At 37.2% G+C, this 25718-nt stretch overlaps 1 protein-coding gene across 1 annotated transcript; it reads left to right on the plus strand.

Moving 5' to 3' along the window:
- The first annotated feature begins 1543 nt into the window (after positions 1–1543).
- Positions 1544–25451, plus strand: LOC121431710 (general vesicular transport factor p115-like). The gene is made up of 20 exons (XM_041629368.1): positions 1544–1684; positions 3591–3677; positions 5564–5708; positions 6521–6639; positions 7533–7691; positions 7982–8187; positions 8561–8651; positions 8981–9121; positions 10075–10318; positions 10714–10919; positions 13073–13186; positions 13633–13751; positions 14673–14854; positions 15614–15720; positions 16684–16822; positions 18173–18324; positions 19750–19911; positions 20907–21134; positions 23212–23385; positions 24758–25451. The coding sequence occupies exons 1-20, from the start codon at positions 1619–1621 to the stop codon at positions 24851–24853; spliced, it is 2937 nt and encodes a 978-aa protein (XP_041485302.1). The 5' UTR covers positions 1544–1618; the 3' UTR covers positions 24854–25451.
- The last annotated feature ends 267 nt before the right edge of the window (positions 25452–25718 follow it).

A 25718-nucleotide genomic window follows, 5' to 3' on the forward strand; every position in this document is an offset into this window, starting at 1 on the left:
GATAGGAAAGTTGTGAACAAGAGGGGGAAAATGTTGCAAACAATTATGTGGAGGAATATAATCCCACATGTATTTACGGTAATTTTTTTTTTATGTTAAAGACAAACGTTCAAGTTGTTGTACAGGGGAGGATGAACAGTTTTGAATGAGTGTGTGTGTGTGGGGGGGTGACTGAAGGGCCCTGGGAACGACTTTTCAGGGGGTTCTGATTTGCAGCAATTTTTTGATAAATTTCAAGTGCCGATTTCCGTTCCCAATATTATTTTCAAATTTTGTATATTATGTTGATTTAATTTGATAGAAACATACAAGGAAAATATTTGTTTTTTTATTTACAGGGCCAGGATTTTTCAAAGGGGAGGCACATTTCGTCCAAGAAAAAATTTTACAAGCAAAAAAAAGTCTTCACTTTCAAAAAGGCCGGGGGGGGGGCACAATTCTGTTTTAACGGCTTTTTACATTGCAAATTTTATCTCTGCCTCTCAAAGAGGGGGGGGGGGGGGGGGGGGGGGGGGGGGGTCGGGCCGGCTGTGTGCCCTTGGCTTTGTGAACTAAGAAAACTATTTAGGGCCTACTTTTTCATGGTATCATTTTCCAGGGGGTGGGGCAGGTGGAGTGTTCAAACACTCATAAGTTAGGTCTATAAAAAAATGAGTGTAACGACTAGAGCTGAAAGCTGAATTGGACGGATCGTTGCATGGTTTTATGTAAATAAGTCTGAAGTACAGCCCCCCCCCACTCAGTGTTATTTAGGGTACGCCTATGCTCGTTCCCTCCCTTTGAAAACACCCCCATATCAAAGGTCTGCCAAAATTTCCGAACCCCCTTTCGAGGGATTTTTGCTGGCCTTTAGTTCTGCCTTAGAGACCCCCCTAAATCCGGAACACTGCTCAGTGTTACCCCTATCTCAGGTGAGTTCTCATTCCAACAATAGGTTGGTACTTTAATTTTCAAGATGAAATAATCATGAATGAGCTTTCAAAACTAGCAGGAATTTCAGGAATTTGATCCCGGGATTTAATAAATTTTCTATGCTATTCAAGATATTGTATAACCCCCTTTTATTTCTCAGGAGTCCAAAGATAAAGATAAAAAACATCCCCTTTTTAAAGAAATCTCCAGGTAAAAATAAAAATACACCCCTTTTTTTCAATTCGCGGGCCGGACTTGTACCCCTTTATTGGACATTTTGGGAACACGCATGCGGTCCTTCCGACTCCCGGAGGGGGGGGGGGGCGGGAAGTACAGTTTGGGTGTTTTCTTTTATTTGCAATAAACTGGGTTTTGAAAGAGGCAAAAATGATTATATAATCCCTGCTCAGTTCCTCACCCAATGTGTATGGCAAAGAAATTAAGTTTGTCTCCATTATACTTGTAGTCTGAATGATCAATCAATCAATCAATCAATCCATCCATCCGTGTTCAAAGAGATCTCCGACTCGACTGTGAAGACGAATTTCTTTTAGAGTACCTACATCATAGAGATTATCTCTATGACCTACATAAATTTCTTTAGTGCCATACCGCCATCTACGTTTACTAATTGCAGTTGTTTTGTGCTACGTGTTCCACACTTAATCCTTTCTTGACTCGCAAAATAACTGAATTTTACAGGAAAATGAGCTTTTTTAGTCGGGTTTTGGGAGGAAACACTCCAGAAAATCAACAGTCAGGGGCAGATACGGTATGTTGAAATGAGTTAATCAATTTAAGCTGTCTGTATTCATTTGTCTGGGCCGTAAAACATGCACATTTTTGCGAATGATATTTAGAAATTATGATCCAGTCCCATGCCTTCCGATTCCTGTCTGTAATATTGAAATGTCAAATACATACTTGCAGCCTAGACTCTAATTGTTTAACACCTTATTTTCATCTGTTCACTTTTAGTTTGGATGTAGACCCAATTATCTTTTTTGTTTTTGTTTTGATTCAATATATGATGGGGTGATTTATAGTGCTGTAGCTCGGCCCGGATTGTTTACGGGGCTGAATCCCGCCGAGTTGGCATTGTCATGATTGTTCGGCTCGGAGCTTTACGGGTCGGGTTTCACTTTGAATCCCTCGAACTCGGTAAATAAACCCGGATGGTTTGATAATATTTGAGGTGTCGTTCGTCACCGCAATAAAAGTCATGAAACTCTTTTTAACAAGCAATCCATCCACCTCGTGTGTAACCCAGGGAACTCCCGCCCGCGTAGCGGTCGGGAGCCCAGGATCACCTGATTAGCGTGAAGTATGGTCAAAATAATTCTCCGAATAAATAGTTGAAACATAAATCAAGCACTTACCACGATTATATGGATGAAGGTCTAACGAGTGGCAGTTTCCTGACATCTGGGCACAAAACTGGAACCTCAAAAAAATGAAAAGTTCTCTCCTACCCAGTCTCAATCGGCTATCGAGACTGGGGTAGAAGGAGAGAACTTGTATATAGAGATAATATATATGTGCAATCTCGGCAGCGATATTTCCAGTGAAAATCACTTCCCCCTTACGAGATTTTTTTTGTTCATCAATCTTTTGGAGTCCATAATTAGCGACGGTCATAAAAATCTTTGGAAGTCAAAATCATGGATTTTACCCCCGGATTTAACCCCTGGAATATTTTTTTGAGCAGCAACCTGGATCTACTGTGTGTGCAATTCAATAGCAGGATACATATAAATGTATCACATGCAAGTCCCCCACTATTGCGGGTCCCTTTAGTTGTGAGGAGGGAGTTGAAGTCATTTTAGTTGGATATTTGGAACTGTCCGATATTTGGGGACTTAACTCTAACTTGAACTGCAGAGTTATTTTTTTACTAAACTAGTGAGAATAGTCTGGAGATGCATGGAGAGTAAAAATAATTTGCTAATGTGAGGTTTCTCTCTAAAGCATATCTTTATTGTATCAATCGCACAGAACAAGGTATTCAAGGTCACGACAAGGTCTTGAAAAGCATTTCCCATAGATTTGTCAGAGGACAAGCCAGACAATTGAAACCATGTGGTGTATAATTGTCTGGCTTACATGTAGTAATCGGCCGATTGGTATTGCTTAGTTACTTTCCATGACAAAGGCCGAGATGGTGGCGTAAAAATATTTGTTCAAATTAGTTTATATATGTTTTTATGATTTCACATGCAAATTCGATTACATTAAAAGGGTTTAGCAAACAGAGAATGTTTAATATTACAACGTCACAAAATGAAAAATGTTGAATTTTGTAATGTAGATAAGACTTCCAGGGGCATATCCAAATGGTAGGGGAAGATCGGGTTACTTGGAAAGTGGGGTAAGTTGAAAGATTGAAATTTTCTTTAATGCCTGTAAAATAATTTTTTTGCAATACTGCCCTCTATTTATTATTAATAATACAACACTTGTATTATTAATACCAATAAATTGAGGGCAGTATTGCATAAATTCATTTTACATGCGTTGAAGAACATTACAATGTTTCAAGTTACCCTGCATTCCAACTAACCCCGATATCCCCTACTCATTAAGAAAATCAAGATTATGTCTCATCTATGTGACTGTTCCTATATTTCTTTTGTAACTGAAGAAATGATAGCATGAATATATCTCTTGTATATTTCTAGATTGCCAAGATATGTGATAGAGTGCAGTCTTCCACGCTCCTGGATGACAGACGAGATGCAGTCAGGGCTCTCAAGGCTCTCTCCAAGGTAAGAAGCCATGGTCCAAAATTTACTCCAAATAATAAATAATAATATAGGTTATTTATATTGCTCACATATCCACCTTGTTAGGTGCTCAAGGCGCTCCTATATTACCCGGCTAAGCTAGGCGTTCATAGCGCACACAGCTTTTTAAGGAATTACTTCCTACCGGTACCCATTTACCTCACCTGGGTTGAGTGCAGCACATTGTGGATCAGTTTCTTGCTGAAGGAAATTACGCCATGGCTGGGGTTCGAACCCACGACCCTCTGTTTCAAAGTCCGAAGACTAATCCACTGGGCCACAGCGCTCCATGTAAGTTTGTTTTAAATATCGGACAGCCACTGATAAAATATTCTGAGAGGGATTCCCATTTAAAGAGAGTTAGACATGGCACAGATTTTTGTTACGGTGCCCTATTTAGCATTTTTGTAGCCATAATATTGATGCTTGCTTTTAATTATAAAGCATCTGTCGGGTATGATGTAAAGAAAATGTGAGAAAAACAGAAAAACAACAAAATGTTGGACAACAGTTTATGAAATGATATGATAATAATAATAATAATAACGTTTTATTTACCCAGGGTAGCCACTTTAGTTAGGAAACTGCTCTACCAGCAGGCCCTGCATAACATAATATGTTATTATTACACTTCTCTGAATGTTGAGCGCCTAGCAAGACGGCAGAAGGTCCCATTTTTATAAGTCTTTGGTATGACTTGGCCAAGGATGGAACGCATGACCTTCCATTCATGAGGCGGACCCTCTACCTCTGAGCCACCATTTTGAATCAGCTTAAGTGGGGAAAGTAATAGAAATACTTAAAATACTGATACTTTTGCCAAATTTTAGGTGAATCTTAAAACATTTCTTCTAGGCCCGTTTTGAAAGTCCATTTTTGATGCACGTCTACACGGCATTTTTTTGGTTGTGTACACGTGTACACGTTGTATACACTGTGAGAGCGAGTTATGTTTTCATGTCGACACGGACCTGCATCAACATGTCATAAAAAGGGGTCTTATATAGCCTAAGTCACGGTTCAATCCACGAAAATTGGTGCAAATTAAAAGTTTACTCAGCTAAGCAGCGCATTAAATAAATAAAGAATGCAAAAGAAAATCAGTGCAGGGCCCTAGCATGCGCCGACCCTCGTTGGATGCGCATTTTGTATACTGTACCGTACATGCATGCACAGATCGCTGGAGAATTAAGTGTAACTGAAGTTATCGATTGATTTTCATTATTTTGTTGCCAATTTGAGGAGCGTTTGTAGGCTTGTAGCACATGTGTATGAGCGTATAACACGTAAGTTGTAGCAATGATTGCTGTCGCAATTGGTGATTCTCAAATTGGCTCTGAGTCTGATTGAACAACGCTTTCGAGACCGGAGCAGACCCATTTCGTGGTACAAAAACTTGAGTCTCCAGAATGAATGTGGATTAAATCGGCGATTTTGGAAGTGAACTCAATCTAGATAATTGAAATATATTGACATATTAGTAATTAAAACATGTGCAGTGTCCGAGAACTAAAATTTAATGTGAGGCTGTGAGCTTGTAATTCACTGACTTTGTAGTCCCATGCGATATGCAAGCTTTATGCAGATGCTACCATGTACACGGTGATGGAATTTAGTACACGTGCACTGACTTTACCGTGTGTGTACATGTGTACCCGAACTGGGCCTAATTTCTTCACAAACATACTTTCCATTATTAATGAAAAGAAGTTTGTTGAGAATATAAATCACTCTTCCTGAATTCCATGCTCTATCCACCTTTTCTTATAAGTATTACTTTTTCTTGCTTGTTATAGTCTCATTTTTGTTCATGGTTATGTATTTGGGGAAATGATACAAAATTATTTTTCATCTGTTTACATTGACAGAAATATCGGCTAGAGGTTGGTACCCAAGCCATGGATATTTTGGTGAATGTCTTGGAGACTGACCGCACCGATGCTGAGATCACTGGCTATGCTCTGGATACGCTCTTCAATCTTCTCTCAGCACACACAGAAGAGGAGGAACAAAGTAAGGTTTCATCGACTGCTCTGGTCCGTATTCTTAAGTCAGGTTTAACTTAGACCACGGTCTAAGTCTGCTAAAATTATGGGAAGCCAAAAGTGTCAAAATTTGGATTAAGTTGTATGTTTCTAATATTTACTGTGCTCTTTCCTGATTATTCAATGGTGAAGACAATCATCTTTTTATATTTCCTAGACAATTATGAATGGTTTGAGAGCCAAATGAGCTGAAATATGATATCTCTACTGTTAGTGACTTATGTAACAATTGGCTATCAATACTTAAACCACAACTTTAAACCTGAGTTTAAGTTAAACCCGACTTCAGAATACGGGCCTCTATCTTTAAAGTTTATCTACAACTTTGGTATTGATTTGATGTTTATTTTTAGGTAAGTGTTATCATTATTAACAAGACTGGGATGAAAACTGTATATGTACTGATCTTGTCATCTTGTCAAAATACATACTATGTTTGAATCAACCGATCAATGAGTCAATAAAATATGATGTTATTCGAACATTCAAATATTATAAAAATATAGGGACTGATTTTTCCCTTTTGTCCATTTATTGTGTGTGTGATGTTATAAACAGATTAAGAATCTTCTCCTTAGTAAAAACCATTTAAACACTAATATCTATTCTCTTTTGTTAAAAGATGTATAGGGATATGTTTCCTGACATTTCTGCCCTGTTCCATGCTTGAGAATTTTGTAATTCCAAAATAAAAATCGAGTGGGATCAGAGTTCATATGGATATTGCAATATCAGATTTTAGAATACATCTGTCACATAGTATGACACATTCAATTTCAGATGAAGAATTTCCAAACGGTGACATAAGGGACCCTGAGCAGATGAAGCTGTGTGCCCAGTTTGCTGAAATATTCATCAAGAATCCAAATAATATTCCACTTGTACTTGGGTTACTAGAGGTAGGTGCACTATTCTTGTACATTCAGTTCCTTTTTTTTCTCCCTTTTATTTTTTAGTTGTTTCATTATGGTGGTGCCCGTTTCAATGATTGACATAATTTTTTTTTTGCTGAAAACTAAATGAGACTTCACTTAGAAATACTTTCGATATCTGACATCTTCCAGGCTTTTGCCTTCTTTGAATTATATAATAATTTGACAAAAGTAAGAAAATTTTAGTGAAGGTAAATATATTAGTGGGGATTTCTCTAATTGCATCAGTCATCTTTCTTTTTGTGGCTACTGAAATAATCATACTTTGTAATATGAGTCGTTTGAGTAAGTGATATGAGGCGAAAAAATCTATTAACTTGACACAATCAGGGAAATTCATCTCTTTTGGTCAGCTATTGTTTGCAGATGCTGCTGGCTGTGTCAGATCTTCATCATCATGATAAAAGAACATTTTGTTCATGTTATCACATCCGTCAGATAATGTATTTCGCGCCATTCAGTTAACCCATTGCCCCCTGGAACCAGGTGTTCCCTCTAAAAAGCCAATTGGAATCACAGAATTCAGTAGTCAATATGATTGCCGGGGGGGGGGGTGTCATGGTCTAGTGGTTCTGACTCATGACTTCAAACAGAGGGTCCTGGGTTTGAATCTGAGGCATGGTTGTTTTCCTTCAGCAAAGTAATTTTACATTGTGCTGCACTCAACCCAGGTGAGATGAATGGATACGGATCAGGATTGTTCCTGGATTGCACTACATGCTGGAAATTGCAGCTCAATCTTAAGCTGGGGTAGTAGTAACAGTGCACCTCAAAGTAGATTAGAAGATCTTGGTAGCTGGGGCTATACATATACCAATTATCATTATTATTAACTGTTCTGTTTCTTTTTCTCTGCACAGGACTATGAGTTCCGAGTAAGATGGCCGGCCATCAAGCTCTTGACCACCTTACTCTCCTACCAAGCTAGTCAGGTTCAGCAGTATGTCCTGGGTAGCCCTATGGGTGTGTCCAAGATGATGGACTTACTCTCGGACAGCAGAGAGGTCATTCGCAATGATGTGAGTACCCCTGATTGTTTGTTGAAGTTATTGTTTTGTGGGAGTTAACATGGTATTGTACAATTAGTGGGTTGTATGCTGTAAAAGATGGCATAAGAGGGAAATGGAAATTGTTGTTGATCCAGCTACGGTAACCAAAGGAAACACCAACATCCAGAAGATTGTGGCCTTTGAGGGTGTCTTTGAGCATCTTTTGGAGATCATGTCAGAAGGAGGTGGCAGTGTTAGTGTATATCCCAGTTAGAATTAATACTATGATTACATCCTAACATGCTCTATGATCTCTGCAGGGCCTGCTTCTGCTGATCCAACTGACCAAAGGAAACGCCAACATCCAGAAGATTGTGGCCTTTGAGAATGCCTTTGAGCGTCTCCTGGAGATCATGTCGGAGGAAGGTGGCAGCGATGGTGGCATCGTGGTTGAAGACTGTCTCCTGCTGCTTATCAACCTCCTGAAGAAGAATAGTTCTAACCAGTCCTTCTTCAAGGAAGGAGGGTGAGTCTGTTCTTAACGTTTTCCTAGGTGTTTTTTAGAGTGTGATTCAAGTGGACCTGAATTATAACATAGAGCCAGCAATGCCAGATTTTAAAAACATAAATCTAATCTTCATGTCTGAGAAAAATGCTTTCAAGAGATGGGCACTTGTACTTGTTGATTCACTTGGGGGCAGGGCAGTGCTTATGTCTTCCAGATGGCATATTTGTGACTTACAAAAATGATTTTTAAAATTAATTTAACTTGGTAAATATGAAATTCAAATGTAAATTAATTATTATCATGCCATGTTATATATGTAGAAATTAAGTTGTATTACAAATGAAAAGTTTGATGATATTTAATTCAATTTTGATTTCTTTTTTCATTTCAGCTTGATCCAACGGATCACCCCTTTCTTCAGTATTCAGAAAGATTCATCATGGTCAGCTCAGAAGGTCAACAATGTTCATCTTATGTTACAGGTATGTCTTAAACCCATTTACTGCTGAATCCTTTAATTACCATACAGGTGATACAGAGACTTCCCAGTCTTAGTAGTCACAGGGTTAATAGATACCTGATAAATGAGATAAAGCTTAAAAGTTGGCAGTTTTTACCAGAAATTAGAAGGAAAACTATATATGTAGTCAAAGTTCCACTTTTTCGTGACAACAGGCCCATCACCTTAGTGAAAAGATTAATAGATTTGGATTTTGTCAAATGCACTTAGCAGAGAATGTCACCTGTGATGTGAAAAGGCAAATTTTATGAGAAAGCAACAAATACTCTGTGATTCCTTATACCGCTTTAGGTTGTGCGGATTCTTGTTGCTCCAAGCAATCCTCAGCAAGCAACGGGAGCCTGTCAGAAGGTTATCCATCAATGTGGTCTTCTAAAGTTACTCTGCGATGTCCTCATGGCCAGTGGAGTCCCAGCTGATATTCTTACAGAGGTGAGTATTTCCCTCAGATTTAATTTCGCGTTAGTACCGTAAGGGCCTTAGTATTCAACCCGTTTGGAGGTTTTCCTCAAATATATAGAAATACGGAATTTACCATAATTTCAGACCTGTCTTATTTCCAAGAGCAAATGCTGGTTATTCTTTTTGCGTTATTTTTTTCTTCAACCCATCAACTGTGTGCTCAGGCGATCGAATTATACGGCGTTGGTTTTTGGTACTAGTATTCAATCCGTTGGCACTAGTATTCTACCTAGCGATGAAAGATGACCCTGTCTCTCGATCTGCCCTTGTCCCATACGACTATGGACTAGACCATTTGAGATGAGACCAAACAGGGAATTAGTCAAAGCCAGAGACTGACATAGATCTAGTTATAGTTAAGCAATCTAATACATTTTGAGATTCGCTATCTATCATCACTAGGTTGAATACTAGTGCAATTAAGTGCAAAAGGTCATCGCCGCATAATTCGATCCTCCGTGCATACAGTTGACAGATTGATAAAGAAAATACTGACAACAGATTACCCTGGATATAAGAAAGGTATGAAATCGAGATAAATTCCTGATTTCTAAATATTTGGGGGAATTTATCAAAATCTTTGAATTATGCTGGGTTGAATACTAGTGCCCATACGGTATGCTTAATTTATAGATTCATGTTGTCAAATCTGTTTTCCTTCAGTGCCCTCAATTGCAATGCTTGTTCAACATTTATTCTAGTTGAAAGAACATTGTGCATGCAAACAATCAAAGGATCAGGGATGCATATTCAGGCACTATGCATCTTGATAAAAGCAAGAATATTGATTAATACCTTGTGACATCATGGATATGTGGTCAAGCCTTGTTAAAGAATTGCCTTACATAATTCGTAAACAATTTACAAGTATACGTAACAAAAAGCAGTCACCAAGTACCTTTCTCCTGGAACCTTTTTTACAGACCATCAACACAGTGTCAGAGGTGATCCGTGGTTGCCGTGTCAACCAGGACTTCTTTGCTGCAGTCAACGCCCCTTCCAACCCACCAAGGCCGGCCATCGTGGTTCTTCTGATGTCCATGGTCAACGAGAAACAGCCCTTCTTGCTACGTTGTGCAGTCCTGTATTGCTTCCAGTGTTTCCTCTATAAGAATGAGATCGGTCAGGAACAGATCATCGCCACACTCTTACCAGCTACTGCTGATGGTAGGTTCAAAGATCGGTGTTTGCTTAAATGCTTTAAACAGATGGCATGGTGATTTTCACTGTTTGCCATGATCTGTCAGGATTGTCCAACTTTAACAAGTGCTTTTGAGAGATCAATCCTAAATGGCTCATTGCCAAGCCCTTTCCAGTGGCATTCTGAAGTTGGTCTTTCATGTCCTTGGAAACTAGTTTGTGTAGTGACGTTACCGAGACTATGTTACAAATACGATGACAGGGTCTCGGTGTTTTAGACACCCACATTATTAAACAAACAACATTTGATTTGGCACTAGGGCCCCATTTTAACACCTCAGTGGAGGGGCAAATGTAGATTAATGTCTAACCCTCCTCTCCCAATTTCTCTCTTTCTTTCTCGTCCCTGTTGCTCCACATAGTGTCAGCAGTGACAGCAGGCCAGCTCCTCTGCGGTGGTCTCTTCAGTACGGATCCTCTCTCCAACTGGTGCGCATCCGTTGCCCTGGCACATGCCCTCAAGGACAACCCCACACAGAAGGAGCAGCTTCTTAGAGTTCAGCTTGCTACCGGGCTCGGGAATCCCCCGGTCTCACTGCTTCAGCAGTGCACCAATCTCATGGCACAGGTATATTTTTCTCTTTCTCTTAGTTTTTTTTTTCAAATTTCTTTTTCACCCACAGTAGGGTGTTTTATTCAATAAACCATTAGTTTACATATACATTTGCTTTCACAATCAATATGGCTCCAGTTTACATTTGTTTTCAGTCAATGTACAGAAATAATCAGATAGTGAGTGTTTAACAGTACTACAACAATAGCTGATAATATACAGTCTTGTTATAAAATAAATCATTTACAGTACCAAAAGCAAAAACATAGCGGTAATTTATGTAGAGAATTAGAGATAAAGATGCAAAATTGTATCTCGCAAACAGTTGAAAAATCTTTTCGACATTAGTCGAAAAGATTAATAAAATTTGACCAACATTTCTCAAAAGATGCTTGCTTCATATTTTCACATGAAATAGCTTTTTCATACAAAAAATAATTCTTCAACTTGTTGAGAATATTCTGTGGCATAAGACGAATTCCAGCTAATTTGATTTTATATATCATACATTTTATCCAAATAATCAGTGTATTTAAATGTCAAGTCCACCTCAGAAAAATGTTGATTTGAATCAACAGAGAAAAATCAGACAAGCACAATGCTAAAGATTTCATCAAAATCGGATGTAAAATAAGAAAGTTATGACATTTCAAAGTTTCGCTTATTTTTAACAAAATAGTTATATGAACGAGCCAGTTACATCCACATGAGAGAGTCGATGATGTCACTCACTCACTATTTCTTTTGTTTTTTATTGTTTGAATTATACAATATTTCAATTTTTACGAATTTGATGATTAGGACCCCCTTGCCTGAAGCACAAAATGTTAAAATAATGGAATTCCATGTGTTCAGGGAGGAATGAAACTTCATTTCGCATGACAATGATGAGAAAATCAAAATATTTCATATTTCAAACAATAAAAAACAAAAGAAATAGTGAGTGAGCGACATCATCAACTCTCTCATTTGCATGTAACTGGCTCGTTCATATAACTGTTTTGTGCAATGAAGCTAAACTTTGAAATGTCATAACTTTCTTATTTTACATCTGATTTTGATGAAATTTTCAGTGTTATGCTTGTTGAAATTTTTTCTTTTTATTCAAATAAAGTTTTTGTTGGGGTGGACTTGTCCTTTAAGGCTCTATTATACTTAATGGGAGTATTCTTTTAGTTTTTATTGATATATATCTAGAAAAAGTAACGGGATCACAAATATAAACATGACAATCCAAGGTTGTGTTTATTGATGGTTTACAGAAATAGTCGTAGGTGTCTGTCATATCTCCTCTACAAAAAGAAGCAGTTGTATAATTGACTCATCTGTTTCTATTTCTGTTATGGTAACTCCTGTAGTTACTCTGCAGGACAGCTTTCTGCTGGTACAATAACAAGCTGGTATATAACCAATTACATAGGAAACATTTTGGCCCGAATTCACAGAGGTTGTTTTTAAAACCCTCAGTTGAACCCATGGTTTATGCAGATTTCCAGTATAAGTTACGCTTAATTACCATGTATGTTAAGAAATGTCCAATACTGATGCATGCTTTTGTCACAGTGTGCCAAACTGACGCCCATTGCCGTGGTCATCCACGCTATTTTATTCCACTGTTTATTCCACTGTTTTGAATTAATGAGTCCACTCTTCAAACAGTGGACTCGGAATAATATTGCATACTTAACCATGGCAACAGGCATCAATTTGGCGCACTGTGACAAATGCGTCCGTCAGCATTGGACATTTTATATAATATACGCGGTATATAAACATAATTTATACAGGAAATCTGCAGAAACCATGGGATCAACCGAGGGTTTAAATGTTTAAAAACCACCATTGTGAATTCAGGCTTTTATGTCTAAGTTAATGAGGCATAGTGGCTGACCTTTCAGACGACAGAAATTACTCTCGGGTCTTTTATCAGTGGGGAGACAAGGGCAGAGCGGGGACTCGAATTCACAACCTCACAATCATTAGTCCAATGCTATAACCACTAGACCACACGACTCATGACAATGAGCAAAAGACACTTGTGTCGTTTCGATACTATCATATTTTGCGTAATATATCTCTCAGTAAACAGTTGATAAATATCACATATACCAATTATCATGAAAATCACACACTTGCATTTGAAGTTTTTTCAATCCCTTTCTCTGCAGCCGACAGTAAAGTTCCAGACAAGACTTGGTCTGTTGATTCTTCTCAGCTCCTGGGTAGCTCACTCACAGCTCGCTGTCTCACACTTCTTAGGGCATCCAGGAAATGTGCCATTTGTATCCTTTGATCAAATGCCATTGTAACAATTCATATGCATTAACAGGGTGTGACTGACACTGGTCCTACGGTCCCAGACCAGTAAAAATTGCTGCCGGGCCAGTAGATTTTCAGAAATAACCAGATTTACTGGTCCGACATGACCAGTAAAAAATGTATCAAACTGATACAAATGATATTTTCTCCTCAATTGTAACAACTATCAATTTTTTTATTCACTTTCATATTTAGACAAAAATATAATATCGATAGAAAACTAGTCAAAATGGTAAAAGAATGATTTTACACACACAAAAAATGCATTTTTCAACAGTGATTTTGTTATTTTCATTGTGTTACCAAGTTTAAAAAGAGTGTAATGATTATTAGCTCATGGTGAAACAGATTTTATTCAGCAATCGTAAGAACGACTTGTTAATAATCTTTGACTCAATGATTGTATCAGCTAACATCACAAGTTGCCGAGAATGCTGATGAACAGGATCTCTTGGTACAAGGACTATGTGCCTTCTTACTGGGAATCTGTACACAATTTAATGACAACTCAAATAAGAACTTCACCAAGTAAGTATATGTCCATTCTATTTATTCTCTTTCATACTTTGTCTTTGACTAATATATACAGTCAAAGATTACCATATGTTTATCTAAATAAAATTGATATATCTGAAATCTTGTAGAGGCAATATTCAAATTATGTGCATACAGGTACTTTACAACAGTTGTTATTGACATCTTGAAAGGTTGCTAAAAATAGTGATGTATGCAAACTTGATTCCAAGTTTTTAGTCCATCTAATAATATGCAACATTAGACTTGCAACAAAACTTTGTTATGTGCGTTTTACTTGCGAAAGATTTGTTATGCGTATGTGCAAGGCAGGGAATAAGTCTTTGGGCAAGTAATAAAACACATTTTTCCTTTTTTAATAAGCTTATAAATAAGCTTTTTTAATAAGTTTTTTATGAATCTACAGTTGACTATGAAAAGGATCTCCGTATAAAGAGCGTGATTCCAAAAGGAGCTAAATCCACTTTAAATCAAAATTGATATTTCGATACAAATATATGTGTCTTAGATGCGGGAATCAAATGCAACATATCGCAATTTCAAAAAAAAAGAGGAAAGGTTGGTAAAAATTGATTACAAATTTGAGATTTGTTCCAAAAGGAGCTAAATCCAAAACAGTTTTGTTCCAAAGGGAGCTAGATCCACTAAACGGTTATTTGAAATTGGTTATTTTTCCTATTTTACATAAAGTTATGCATTCAATTTTTTAGGTAAATGTTGTGGATACAAGTTTACACCATCAGTGCAAATTTTGCTGAAAATAACAGAATTTTTCAATTTTTATGGAAATGTTTGGATTTAGCTCCATTTTGGAATGAGATATCGAAAAGTACATGTAGTTCTTTGGGAAAGCAACACTGGTAAATACTTCACGATCTATTATTTACATTTCCCCACCCCCTTCAATCAATGCAGGGAAAGTCTACAACAGCTAATTGCCAAACGAATTGGTGTAGAGACATTCATTGAGAAGTTAGAAGCGGTATCCAAACACGAGAGCTACACACAAGCAGCCAAGAAACCTCAGTTAAAGTTTGACTCGGTCGACAAGGTCTTATTTGACTACGAATTCACCACACTCTTCAAGCAACTCGAAGGTGAGTATCAAATTTCTTTCCAAATTTTTGATTGTTTTGTCTGTAAACTAAAAGGTCTGTCATTCTCAACTTTGATTGGCCTATGTCTTCAACTCCTTACATAACTGAGGAGTTTCGTATAACTGTTTGTAAGAAATACACAACTGGAACCTATTTGTGGGTGCTAAATCATTTTTGAAATCAATTGATTCCCATCATACAATGTTGAATTCCAGCATTTGTAGATTATAATTTTCATAAATAGCAAACATCTGACTGCAAAGTGTATTATTCATCAAAACCCCATAATTGAAAAATTCTAATTTTTCACTGGAACAGGTTACCATTCATTTGTAAAATTCTATGTAGCTTTATCAGAGTGGCCCAGGGTATATTTGAATTCTGCCTACAGGGTTCCCACACTCATGGAAAATCCTGGAATAATTTGTGGTCATGGAAAGTCGGGGAAAATTTGTGAAAAGTCATGGAACTTATTTACCTCTTGGCTATGGCAGCTTTCCAGTTTGTCGTGCCTTGCAACCCTCCTACTCTGCTTTTATAATTGGTGTTCATGGTTTCCACTTTTCCCCAGTTTTTGTGACATCCCAAATTGTACATAACTCCCTGGATGTCACGGGAATTCTGTTTTCAAATTTCTGTGGGAACCCTATGCCTAGTATTTAAGGAAAGGTACATACTACCATAATAAAACAATTATTCATTTAAGGGAGTAGTAATCAGCGACTTTTGATAGATCTATCTCTTTTGTGCCTCCTACAGTTTCTGTTATCAAGGCAGTACAAGCGGGTGATGATCTGGATGCCAAGAAGACAGTAGATGATCATAATTCAATCGTCACACAATACAAAGACATCATCAGAGACCAGGTATTAAAAGGAGCTTGATATGTTAATTGCCTTCGATGTAAAGGTTCTATTTGCATAGCTCTACACCACTCTATTTGAAAGTTTTCTGTCATAACATTTTATTGTGATGGAAGTGAAAGGATCATAAAAAATGCTTTTAGCACAGTTCAATAGGAATACATGTATATGCATAGAGAATATTAGTTATAATCCATGTAGTAATGATAGTTCCAAGGTATTTTATTCTTGTAAGGGGGGAGGGCATATCATTTTCATTTTTTCACTAGTTTGCTTTTACTTTTTGACCGCTAAATTATATATAGCATGGTAATATTTTATTGTAATAAAAATCAAATGGGATTATAAATCACTTTATCACAGAAGAATATATTTGTTTCATAGAGAAGATGTATTTTGATAATAGATGTCTTATTCATTTGAGGAATCATCCAGCTTTATAGGTTCTTGGACAACTCCCGTAGTATCTTAGAATTTGTCTAGGAAGGAGTTGCCTTTGAGGAAAGGTAATCTCTTGGAATGCTCGATGGTATCTTCACCAAGTGAGATGCATTCTCTGCACTGTTAGGGGATCTTATTTGGGGAGTTGTCATCGGAAAGAATTGACCTGTTGCATTCTTTGTCATATCTGCTCAGGAAAAGGAAATATTGGTAATAATGATAATGATAATAACTGGATTTATAAAGCACTTTTTGCCAGAGGATACAAAGCGCTGCTATTATTATCCCGGGTTTAGCTCGAGCTACCATCACCAGCGGTTAGTGCATGCAAGGAATTACTCCTGCCGAGTACCCATTCACCTCACCTGGGTCGAGTGCAGCACAGTGCGGATAAACTTCTTGCTGAAGGAAAATATGCCATGGTTACGATTCAAACCCACGACCCTCTGTTTCAAAGGCGAGAGTCAGAACTATTAGACCACAACGAAACCAATGAAGTTGTTGTTGTTGTTTTTTTTTTTGAAGGATAACCAACTTAGTGAGCTGAAGAAATCCCATGAAGAATTGACGAGAGAATACAGGAAAGCAGAGTCTCAGTTGAATGAACAATCAAGTCAAATTCAGCAACTAAGAGATCAGTATGTCCTTCTCAAAGCACAACATGGTAAGATCTTCTTGTATGCAGTTTTCTTGATTCTTTCGTCAAAACGTTCTTTACCTTCCGAACATTCCGCCAGATGTGGTACAAAAATAATGAAGATGGTGTCTGTATGTAATAATAATATTAATAATAATAGTCAGTTCTTGTATAGCGCATAACACATTATGAATAATGTCTCTTTGCGCTTCCAAAATACTTGGATATTATTACCCCGGCTGTAGCTCAAGCAGCTTTTATGCACTCGGCATTTCAAGGATTAAATTCCTGCCAGGTACCCATTCACCTCACCTGGGTTGAGTGCAACACAAAGTGGATTAATTTCTTGCTGAAGGAAACTACGCCATGGCTAGGATTTGAACCCATGACCCTCTGTTTCAAAGTCCGGTATGCTTGAGTGGATCTGCATTCAACGCTTTTCTCTCATTATTATTATTCAAGTCAGCTATTACAAACCTAGATGTGTTTTAAAGCACAGAGCCCCATCTAAAGAGAGTAGCATGTGGCTGTAATTTGCCTAAAGCTGCATTTTTAGTCCATAGTAGAAAATCCTGACACCAAGCGTAAATCTTGTATATGTTGCCAAACACGTTCTTTATAACAGGGGCCTCATTTCATATAACCCATTATAATAACAAAATTGCATTAGCAGTTACAAGCTACTGAAATCCTTCATTCTGGTTGGTTGATAGGAAATTTGTTACAGACATTGTGCATTTGTTATTGTAACAAGTCTTTATGAAACATGGGCTCCAGAGTCATTGGGTCATTCCAAGCGCGTATTCTGAATAAAGCATTCCCGTGCTATAAAATCTGAATAGTGCTTGGTCTAAATTTAAACCACCTTTGTGAATTCCACCCTTTGGCCCAAATTCACAAAGGTGGTTTTGAAAACCCACGGTTAAGTCCATGGTTTATGTAGATTTCCTGTATGAATTACGCTTAATTTAGCGCGTATCGGGCGCGTATGTAAGAAATGTCCAAAGCTGATGCGCGCATTTGTCACAGTGCGCCAAATTGACGCCTGTTACCATGGTTAGATACGCTATTTTATTCATGAGTCCACTGTTTGAAGAGTGGACTCATGAATAAAATAGCGTGTCTAACCATGGTAAGAGGCGTCAATTTGGCGCACTGTGACAAATGCGTGCATCAGCATTGGACATGTTTTATACACGCGCCCGGTACGCACTAAATTAAGCGTAATTTATACAGGAAATCTGCAAAAACCATGGACTCAACCGTGGGTTTTCAAAACCACCTTTGTGAATTCCACCCTTTAAGTTTTAATTTGTCTTTCATGTCATGAGTTTACACTCATTGCCTCTCACTGTACTATTTCATGATTATTGGCAGGTAACCAAACTGGTCAAGGTGATGGGGCGGAGACCAGTGATGGTCAAGCGATAGAAATCAATGGGCCATCGGAGAGTAGTGCAGAACTAGAGAAACAATTGGCAATTCAACGACAACTAGTAACAGACAAAGACAAGGAGCTGGAAGAGTTGGTATGTTTATAAAAGTGTTTGTTTCCGTTTGTACAACGCCTACTTAGCTTGTTGTACGCGAGCAAATGGGAGGCTGAATGTCAAACATCCGTACCGTTGCACGCAACACGTACCATCCAAATGTACCGTTGCACGGCTTTAGGAGGTGACATCACAATATGATTTAATTCATTGCGCTCAGTAAAAACAAGGGCGCAATACGTATAAGCCTGCTGGCTAAATGCGCAATGCTGCCCAAGGTCATGTGCGCTTGTAGAATTTTGCTTTTCGCTCCCTTTTCATTGATTACTGCAGGGAAAAACTCTTTGTTTTTTCATATTTTTGTTAAATTCTGAGGCGTTGTACAACACAAATGGCGAATATTCTTATTCGTGCATTGGTGCAAGATTTCGCATATGGTGAAAGAGACGCTCTATTCAACTCGGCTAATGCGTCGTTGAATAGAGCATCCATCTTTCACCTCATGCGAAATCTCGCACCATCGCACTCGTGCCTATTCACTAATTTGTATACTATTTGATTTTAAAATGAGGTCCCCTGTCACATCATTAGACAGATATTCAGGAACATTTCTTCAAGGTGACATAAAAATTGACTGGAGAATGTCTTCCGGTGATTCATGTACGTGCTACATCTTTTGTAGCTCAACAACTTATCTTTCAAGTCAATCATCAGAATTTTTCAATTATTTGTTTTGTAATTATATTTTACACTATTTATTCATAAATTGTACCCTTCAGCTTGTGCTGCTGGGCAGTATTTGCATGTCTATGCTAGTAATTAAAGGGGAATGAAACCTTTGGAATAAGTAGGCTTGTGTTGAAACAAAAAAGTCAAAGAATAAAAACAAAGAAAGTTTGAGAAAAATTGGACAAATAATGACAAAGTTATGAGCATTTGAATATTGCAATCACTAATGCTATGGAGATCCTCCCATTGGCAATGAGACAAGGATGTGTGATGTCACATGTGAACAACTTTCCCTTTGATGGACTTTAAAATACCCTCAAATTGTCTCTTTCTGCTTTTTCTTGTGGTGACACAAACTCTCTATCCATGATGTATTCTTTAAAAATCTGTATTACATGCCCTTCTATAGAAAGAACACATGATCTAGTGATGGATGTGATAAAAGAGGCAATGTAAGTGAAATATATACTAAAGTAATGGGGAGAGTTGTTCACAAGTGACATCACACATCTTTGTCGCATTGCCAATTTGAGGATCTCCATAGCATTAGTGATCGCAATATTCAAATGCTCATAACTTTCTCATTATTTGTCCGATTTTTCTCAAACTTTCGTCGATCTGTTTCTTTGATTTTTCTGTTTTTACACAAGCTATCTTGTTCCAAAGGTTTCATTCTCCTCTAAATAATGAATGAATCATTTTGGTATATTGCATAATGTTCTCTTCTTTTTATAGAGAGGAAGATTAGCATCCATTCCATCGTCTGACAACGTAGAATCAAATACTCCAAGTAATGATTCAGAGATTGCATCACTTAAGTCAAGATTAGAAGAACAAACCCAACTAGCAGAGAAATATAGATTGCAGAATGAAGAATTTGCCTCTCAACTACAACAAGTAAGTGATGTATACATCAATAACCATATATTTATTATTATTATATAGTAAAATTATTAAATTTTTATCATACGGTGCGTCCCAGAAAAAAGGAAACCGGGATTCCCATCTCTTTTTCTTAAAAAAATAAATAAATTGTGATATTTCATTTACATGATCATACATTTCAACTATTTCTTTATATTTTGATAGCTAATATGAGACGATCATTTCGTGCATTAATGAGCAAGACAAGTTTTGAATTTTAATTTGAAAATCAGGTTTCGCAGAAAAGTTGAACAAGATTGGTTAGTGATACGAAGACCATGCTTATTCGATGGTTGGCTCATTCGCATTTCTTTTGTATGTGGCTCTCACTGATCCCTGAAATGAGAATGGATTCAGATTCACATGTGAGTTTCTGCGCAAATCGTTTCTGATATGCCTGAATTGCTTGTAATCTGCCGTCTACAAATGATTTGCTAAGATGTTGTCTCATGTCAAAGATGAGATTCCACATAAATATAGTAAACACTTATTTAATAATTGTGAAATATGTCTCTGAAAATGGGCTTCCTTTTTTGTGGGATGCACTGTATTATGAATAAAGAAGCTAATAATGTGTGATTAAATTTTTTTTGTTGTTGAAAATTCATGACTTTGTCATCTATAATTGAAATTTCATTCATCACACTTCTCTAATTTGTCTGCTTTTATTTAAACAAAATTGAGGTCAGGGGGCACGTCCTCTTTAAATTGTATTTCCAGCTCTATTGATGATATGGAGAACACTTGGATGCATTCTGGTATTTTGCTCTATGATTTGAGAATCCTCAATGAACGATTCTAGAAATTCCTTTTATAAAAAATGAAAAATTTATCCCCCATCATGCATTCTGGTATTTTGCTCTATGATTTGAGAATCCTCAATGAACGATTCTAGAAATTCCTTTTACAAAAATGAAAAATTTATCCCTCATTCAAATGGGACTTTTCAATGTTGTTTCCTGTTGCAGGCCAGCAGTAGTAATGACAACAGCGCCCTCTTGGCTGAGAAGGCAGCCATGTCAACGAAGATCACCGACCTGGAGGTCAGGTTATCGAAGCTGGAGACGGATAATACGAGATTAACTAATGAGAACAAGGAGCTTAGTGGGGCGAAAGACACGATGGAGATGCAACTGAGGGAAGCTTCAGCCAAGGCGGCTAATCCTGAAATTGCAATAGCTCTACAGAGAGTACAGGTGAGAAATGGAGGGTTAGCTATCAAGTGATGTAGTCAGGGGCGTATCTAGATGAGCAAGGGGGGCATGTGCCCTGGATGCTACTTTCAAGGGGGCACTAAAATAGCAAGAGAAAAGAAAATAAAAGAAGTAAACAAGACAAGAAGTTTTTAAGAAGGATTGAAGAACCAAAGAAGCCAGTTGTTAAAGGGCCTCATTTTAGTGATCACCCTAGGGGCAAATTTTTTCCTTGATTTAACACTGCATGTAGTATTGTACCATTGATTTGTATTTTATCATTGGAAGAGTGTCGTCGTAAATCGCATACTAGAACTACTATTGATTCTGATATTGATTTATCTGTTTTTATTCACTTTAATTTATTTCCATATTCAAATTAAAAACATACATCGTCAAATCACAAACATGAATATAATATCACATTAACAAAAATATTATAAAGAAATATTGAAAATGAAAAAAGGGGGAGATGCAAAAACTACTACAAATTGAATATGGAGGAAACACCAAAAGCCAAGAGGGCTTATATTGTGAAGCCCTTATATTGAGTAATAATGGGTACTGATTTAATATTTATTATGCAAATATTTCAATAATTGTACTTGCTTATATAGCGCTTAATACTTACTTTGTCAGAAGTCTCTAAGCACTCTACAGTATATGCAGCATAATTCATGACGAAAATCTCGCGTTTGAGAGCTGTATACCCCATTTTTCCTTATCATCAAATCTCTTCTCCCAGTAATACAAATCCTATTGCCCTCAAGCATGAAATTTAAGTATAGAAACACCTGTTTCTTGACCTCGGTCCGAAGATAATTCACCCCAGCATCTACGGTCACAGCAGGGGGCCACACACGATGGATTGCAATGTGTTCCGGCGAGCGCATGGAGTTCCATGTATACACGCGTTGATAGAAAGTTTTTCTTCCTTTCTTTCTTTCTTTCTTTCCTTCCTTCCTTCCTTCCTTCTTTCTCTCTCTCTCTCTCTCTCTCTTCCTTCCTTCCTTCCTTTCTTTCTTTCTTTCTTTCTTTCTTTCTCTCTCTCTCTTCCTTCCTTTCTTTCTTTCTTTCTTTCTTTCTTCCTTTCTTTCTTTCCTTCTTTCTCTCTGTCTGGCTGTCTAATTTTTTTCTTTCTAGACTTATTTTTCTTCATCCACCCCCTTTCTACACCTCTAAAGAACGTGCATTTGCCAATCATATCTGTAGTGAGGCCTATAAATGTCCTTTTCTCAAAGTTGAGGTGTAGGCCTATACATAGATAATACGTTTGCGATTAAAAAAATAGTTACAGGCATAGTTTGTATTTAAATTATGAATAAGACTTTGGGGTAAAAAAAAATAATGATTTCATATTTTTGTGCATATCAGCAGCATGATTATTATACTTTGTATGTTGGTATGCCATTACTTCTATTTTTCGAACGTTAAGACTGTATCATTGCGCGAGTGAACCCATTTTCTTGCTGGACGGACAGAAACTATGCATGCATCGCGGTCCTTGCATGCTAAGCATACCGTAATTTTTATTCGCTTACTTTTCTTATTTCAAGGTCGATTTTCTTCGTTCGAAATTGAAAATGGACTAGTATTGGATGTCTGAATGTAATATGCCTTTGAAAACGTGATTAATATCGAATACAATAATTTCATTCCGAAGATCCTTCTACAGGCAGACAAGTCTTACGTAATAGCACAGCTGTTGTTTATCATTTCGTCCTTGGCTCAACGCTCATTTAGCTGGCCCGTGGTGGTGAAATCGAGACAAGGGGATTACCTGGCCAAGATGGGTTTATCGGGGTTGGAAAAGTTGTTTGAGATATTCCAAACACAAATCGGGGTATGAAACCGCAGTTTGCAGTCCGAAGTGAGGTCGAGAATCAAACGGGAAATTTTCGTAATGATTACCCTGGCTTTACCAATGCAGCTGTTACGTGCGCTGCGTTTCAAGGAATAAATTCCTGCCAGGTACCCATTTACCTCACCTGGGTTGAGTGCAGCACATTGTGGATCAATTTCTTGCTGAAGGAAACTACGCCATGGTTGGGATTTTACTTATTTTTTTATTGTTAAACAGCAAGAGAAAGATGAATTGACCCAGAAGGTCAAAGGGTTAGAGGCCGAGAAGGAAAGTTTAGAAGGAGATGTCAAGGGTGTCCAGAAAGAGATGGAGGATCTATTGGTGTTGCTAACGGAAACAGACGAAAAGAAGGCTTCTTACAAACAGAGACTGAAAGATCTTAATCAAGAGGTGAGCGATTTGGGAACCCGTTTTACAAAGACTTTGTAATAGCAAATGCACAATTAACCAACCAGACTGAAGGATTTCAGTAGCTTTTAAAGAGAAATGCCAGTAGTTGCAGTAAGCACTGATTTCAGGAGAAAGTCTGTAAAACAAGGCTTAATTGTCAGTATATCGAAGATCTAGATCTGGTACAGTTACATGTACATTAACTGAACTTTGTGAAATCTTGAAATCTACACTGAAAATCACCAACACAGATAAGCGCACGTGGGACAGTGCATAATTATTAGTTTGAATGTCGGGCCCGACGCTTGACCCGAATCCTGTGCTTATTTGCTGATTTCTCAGCAATTACACAATTTCATCCAGAATCCTTTGGCACATGTTTTTTTGTATATACAAACAAGACACTTTGGTGGTCATTTCATTGGATTCTGTATGAACTCATTTTGAAATTGTCACCACAACTGGCCTTTATCTTTAACCAACTAGACTGAAGGATTTCAGTAGCTTATAACTGTTAATGCAAATTTGTTATAATAACAAGTTTCACAAATCAGACTTCTGAGTGCAGTGATGATAATGAAGGATTAGATTGTTTTTTCCCTCCCAAATTATACCAGTGTACTGTTTTTAAAGCCTGTGTATAGCTTTGGTAAAGGGTCAATAATGTGATTGATAATCGAATATCATCTAATAGGACAGTCTTACTGAAGCGTAGAGACCGTTAGATATTTTTCCAACTGCACTTCTCTGAGAAAATTTCAAATATTCAAATCTTGGATATATAGCGCCCTCTCTCGGCAGTGCTTGTTTTAAATTTAAAAAATGGGCATTCAAGCACTTATCTTATAAATTTAGTGATTAGATATCCAAAAGTTACAGACAAAGAACATATCTTGAAAGTTTCAGCCCATTCCATGATTTGGAATAGGATTTAATTGAAAGACAAAAACACACAGATATTTTAATTTGATCGGGTGACCCGATCAAGTTAAATTTCCATGTAAAATTGCAAAATTTATCCTGTAAAACACATTTTCATTTCATATCCTCCACATCATAACTGTTATAGGGCATATCCATTCATATTAGCTAGCAATGAATTGGAATAGTGATAGGTGCATTTTGGTGGATTTACCAAAACTATACACAAGCTTTAAGAAATAATAATAATGATAATATAGGGTATTTATATTACATATCCACCTTGTTAGGTACTCAAGGTGCTCCTATATTACCCGGCAAAGCTAGGTGTTCATAGCGCACACAGCTTTTAAGAAATCACTTAGAAGACTAATCCACTGGGCAACAGATAAGTGTAGTCCCAAGAGTCTTAGGGAGACTTAACCGAATAGTGCATTTTTCTCTTGTCCAGGTATCTGACAACGAATTGGAAGTTGGAGATGAGGACGAATATGAGGATGAGGACGACGACGATGAGGAGGATGAAGAAGAGGAGGGAGAAGTATGAGGAATATTTTCAAACTGAATAAATTTATATCGAACAATTTTACTGGAGTGCCGGAGCACCATTGCCAGAGATGATGAAGAAGAGTGGAAAAGGGACACACATTAGCTCAGTAGTCTTCAACTTTTTCTACTTTTAATATGATTCAATTCACAAAATAATTTAAATATTTGTTATGTATTATTTCTTTACAATTATTTGGTCTGTCAAAGCAAGGTCATAACAATGAAATTGTATATTAATCTGAATTATTACAAACTTTTTTTTGTTTTGTATTTGTCACATGTAGGTGATGGTAGTTTCAGCCATTTTTAAACTATCACCATTCCAATGTAGACTAGGTATGTTTTCTTTGCTTGAAATATTTCTGTCACAATTTTATGCCATAATTTTTCTGCTGCCAAGTCATTTTTCATCAGGTTTTCATTCATAATCCTTGAATAAACTGCAGTTGTGAAATACTAGTTTTGATAAAGAGGTGCCATTCTCAATGGAAAGGATTGTACATTTATTGATATTAAAGTGAAATATAGAGATAATTTTATAGAGCAAATATAATACGGATAGACACCATGGCCCGTATTCTGAAGTTGGGTTTAACTTAAACTCAGGTTTAAAGTTGTGGTTTAAGTATGGATAGCCAGTTGTTACATAAATCACTAACAGTAGAGATATAATAGTTCAGCTCATTCGGCTCTCAGATCATTCATAATTATGTAGGAAGTATAAAAAGATGATTATCTTCACCATCGATGAATCAGGAAAGAGCACAGTAAACATAAGAAACATACAACTTGATAAAAATTTTGACACTTATGGCTTCCCATAATTTTAGCACAGAGTTAGACCATGGTGTAAGTTAAATCTG

Source organism: Lytechinus variegatus, chromosome 18 (genome assembly GCF_018143015.1).
Source record: "Lytechinus variegatus isolate NC3 chromosome 18, Lvar_3.0, whole genome shotgun sequence".
In the NCBI taxonomy this organism is placed as follows: domain Eukaryota; kingdom Metazoa; phylum Echinodermata; class Echinoidea; order Temnopleuroida; family Toxopneustidae; genus Lytechinus; species Lytechinus variegatus.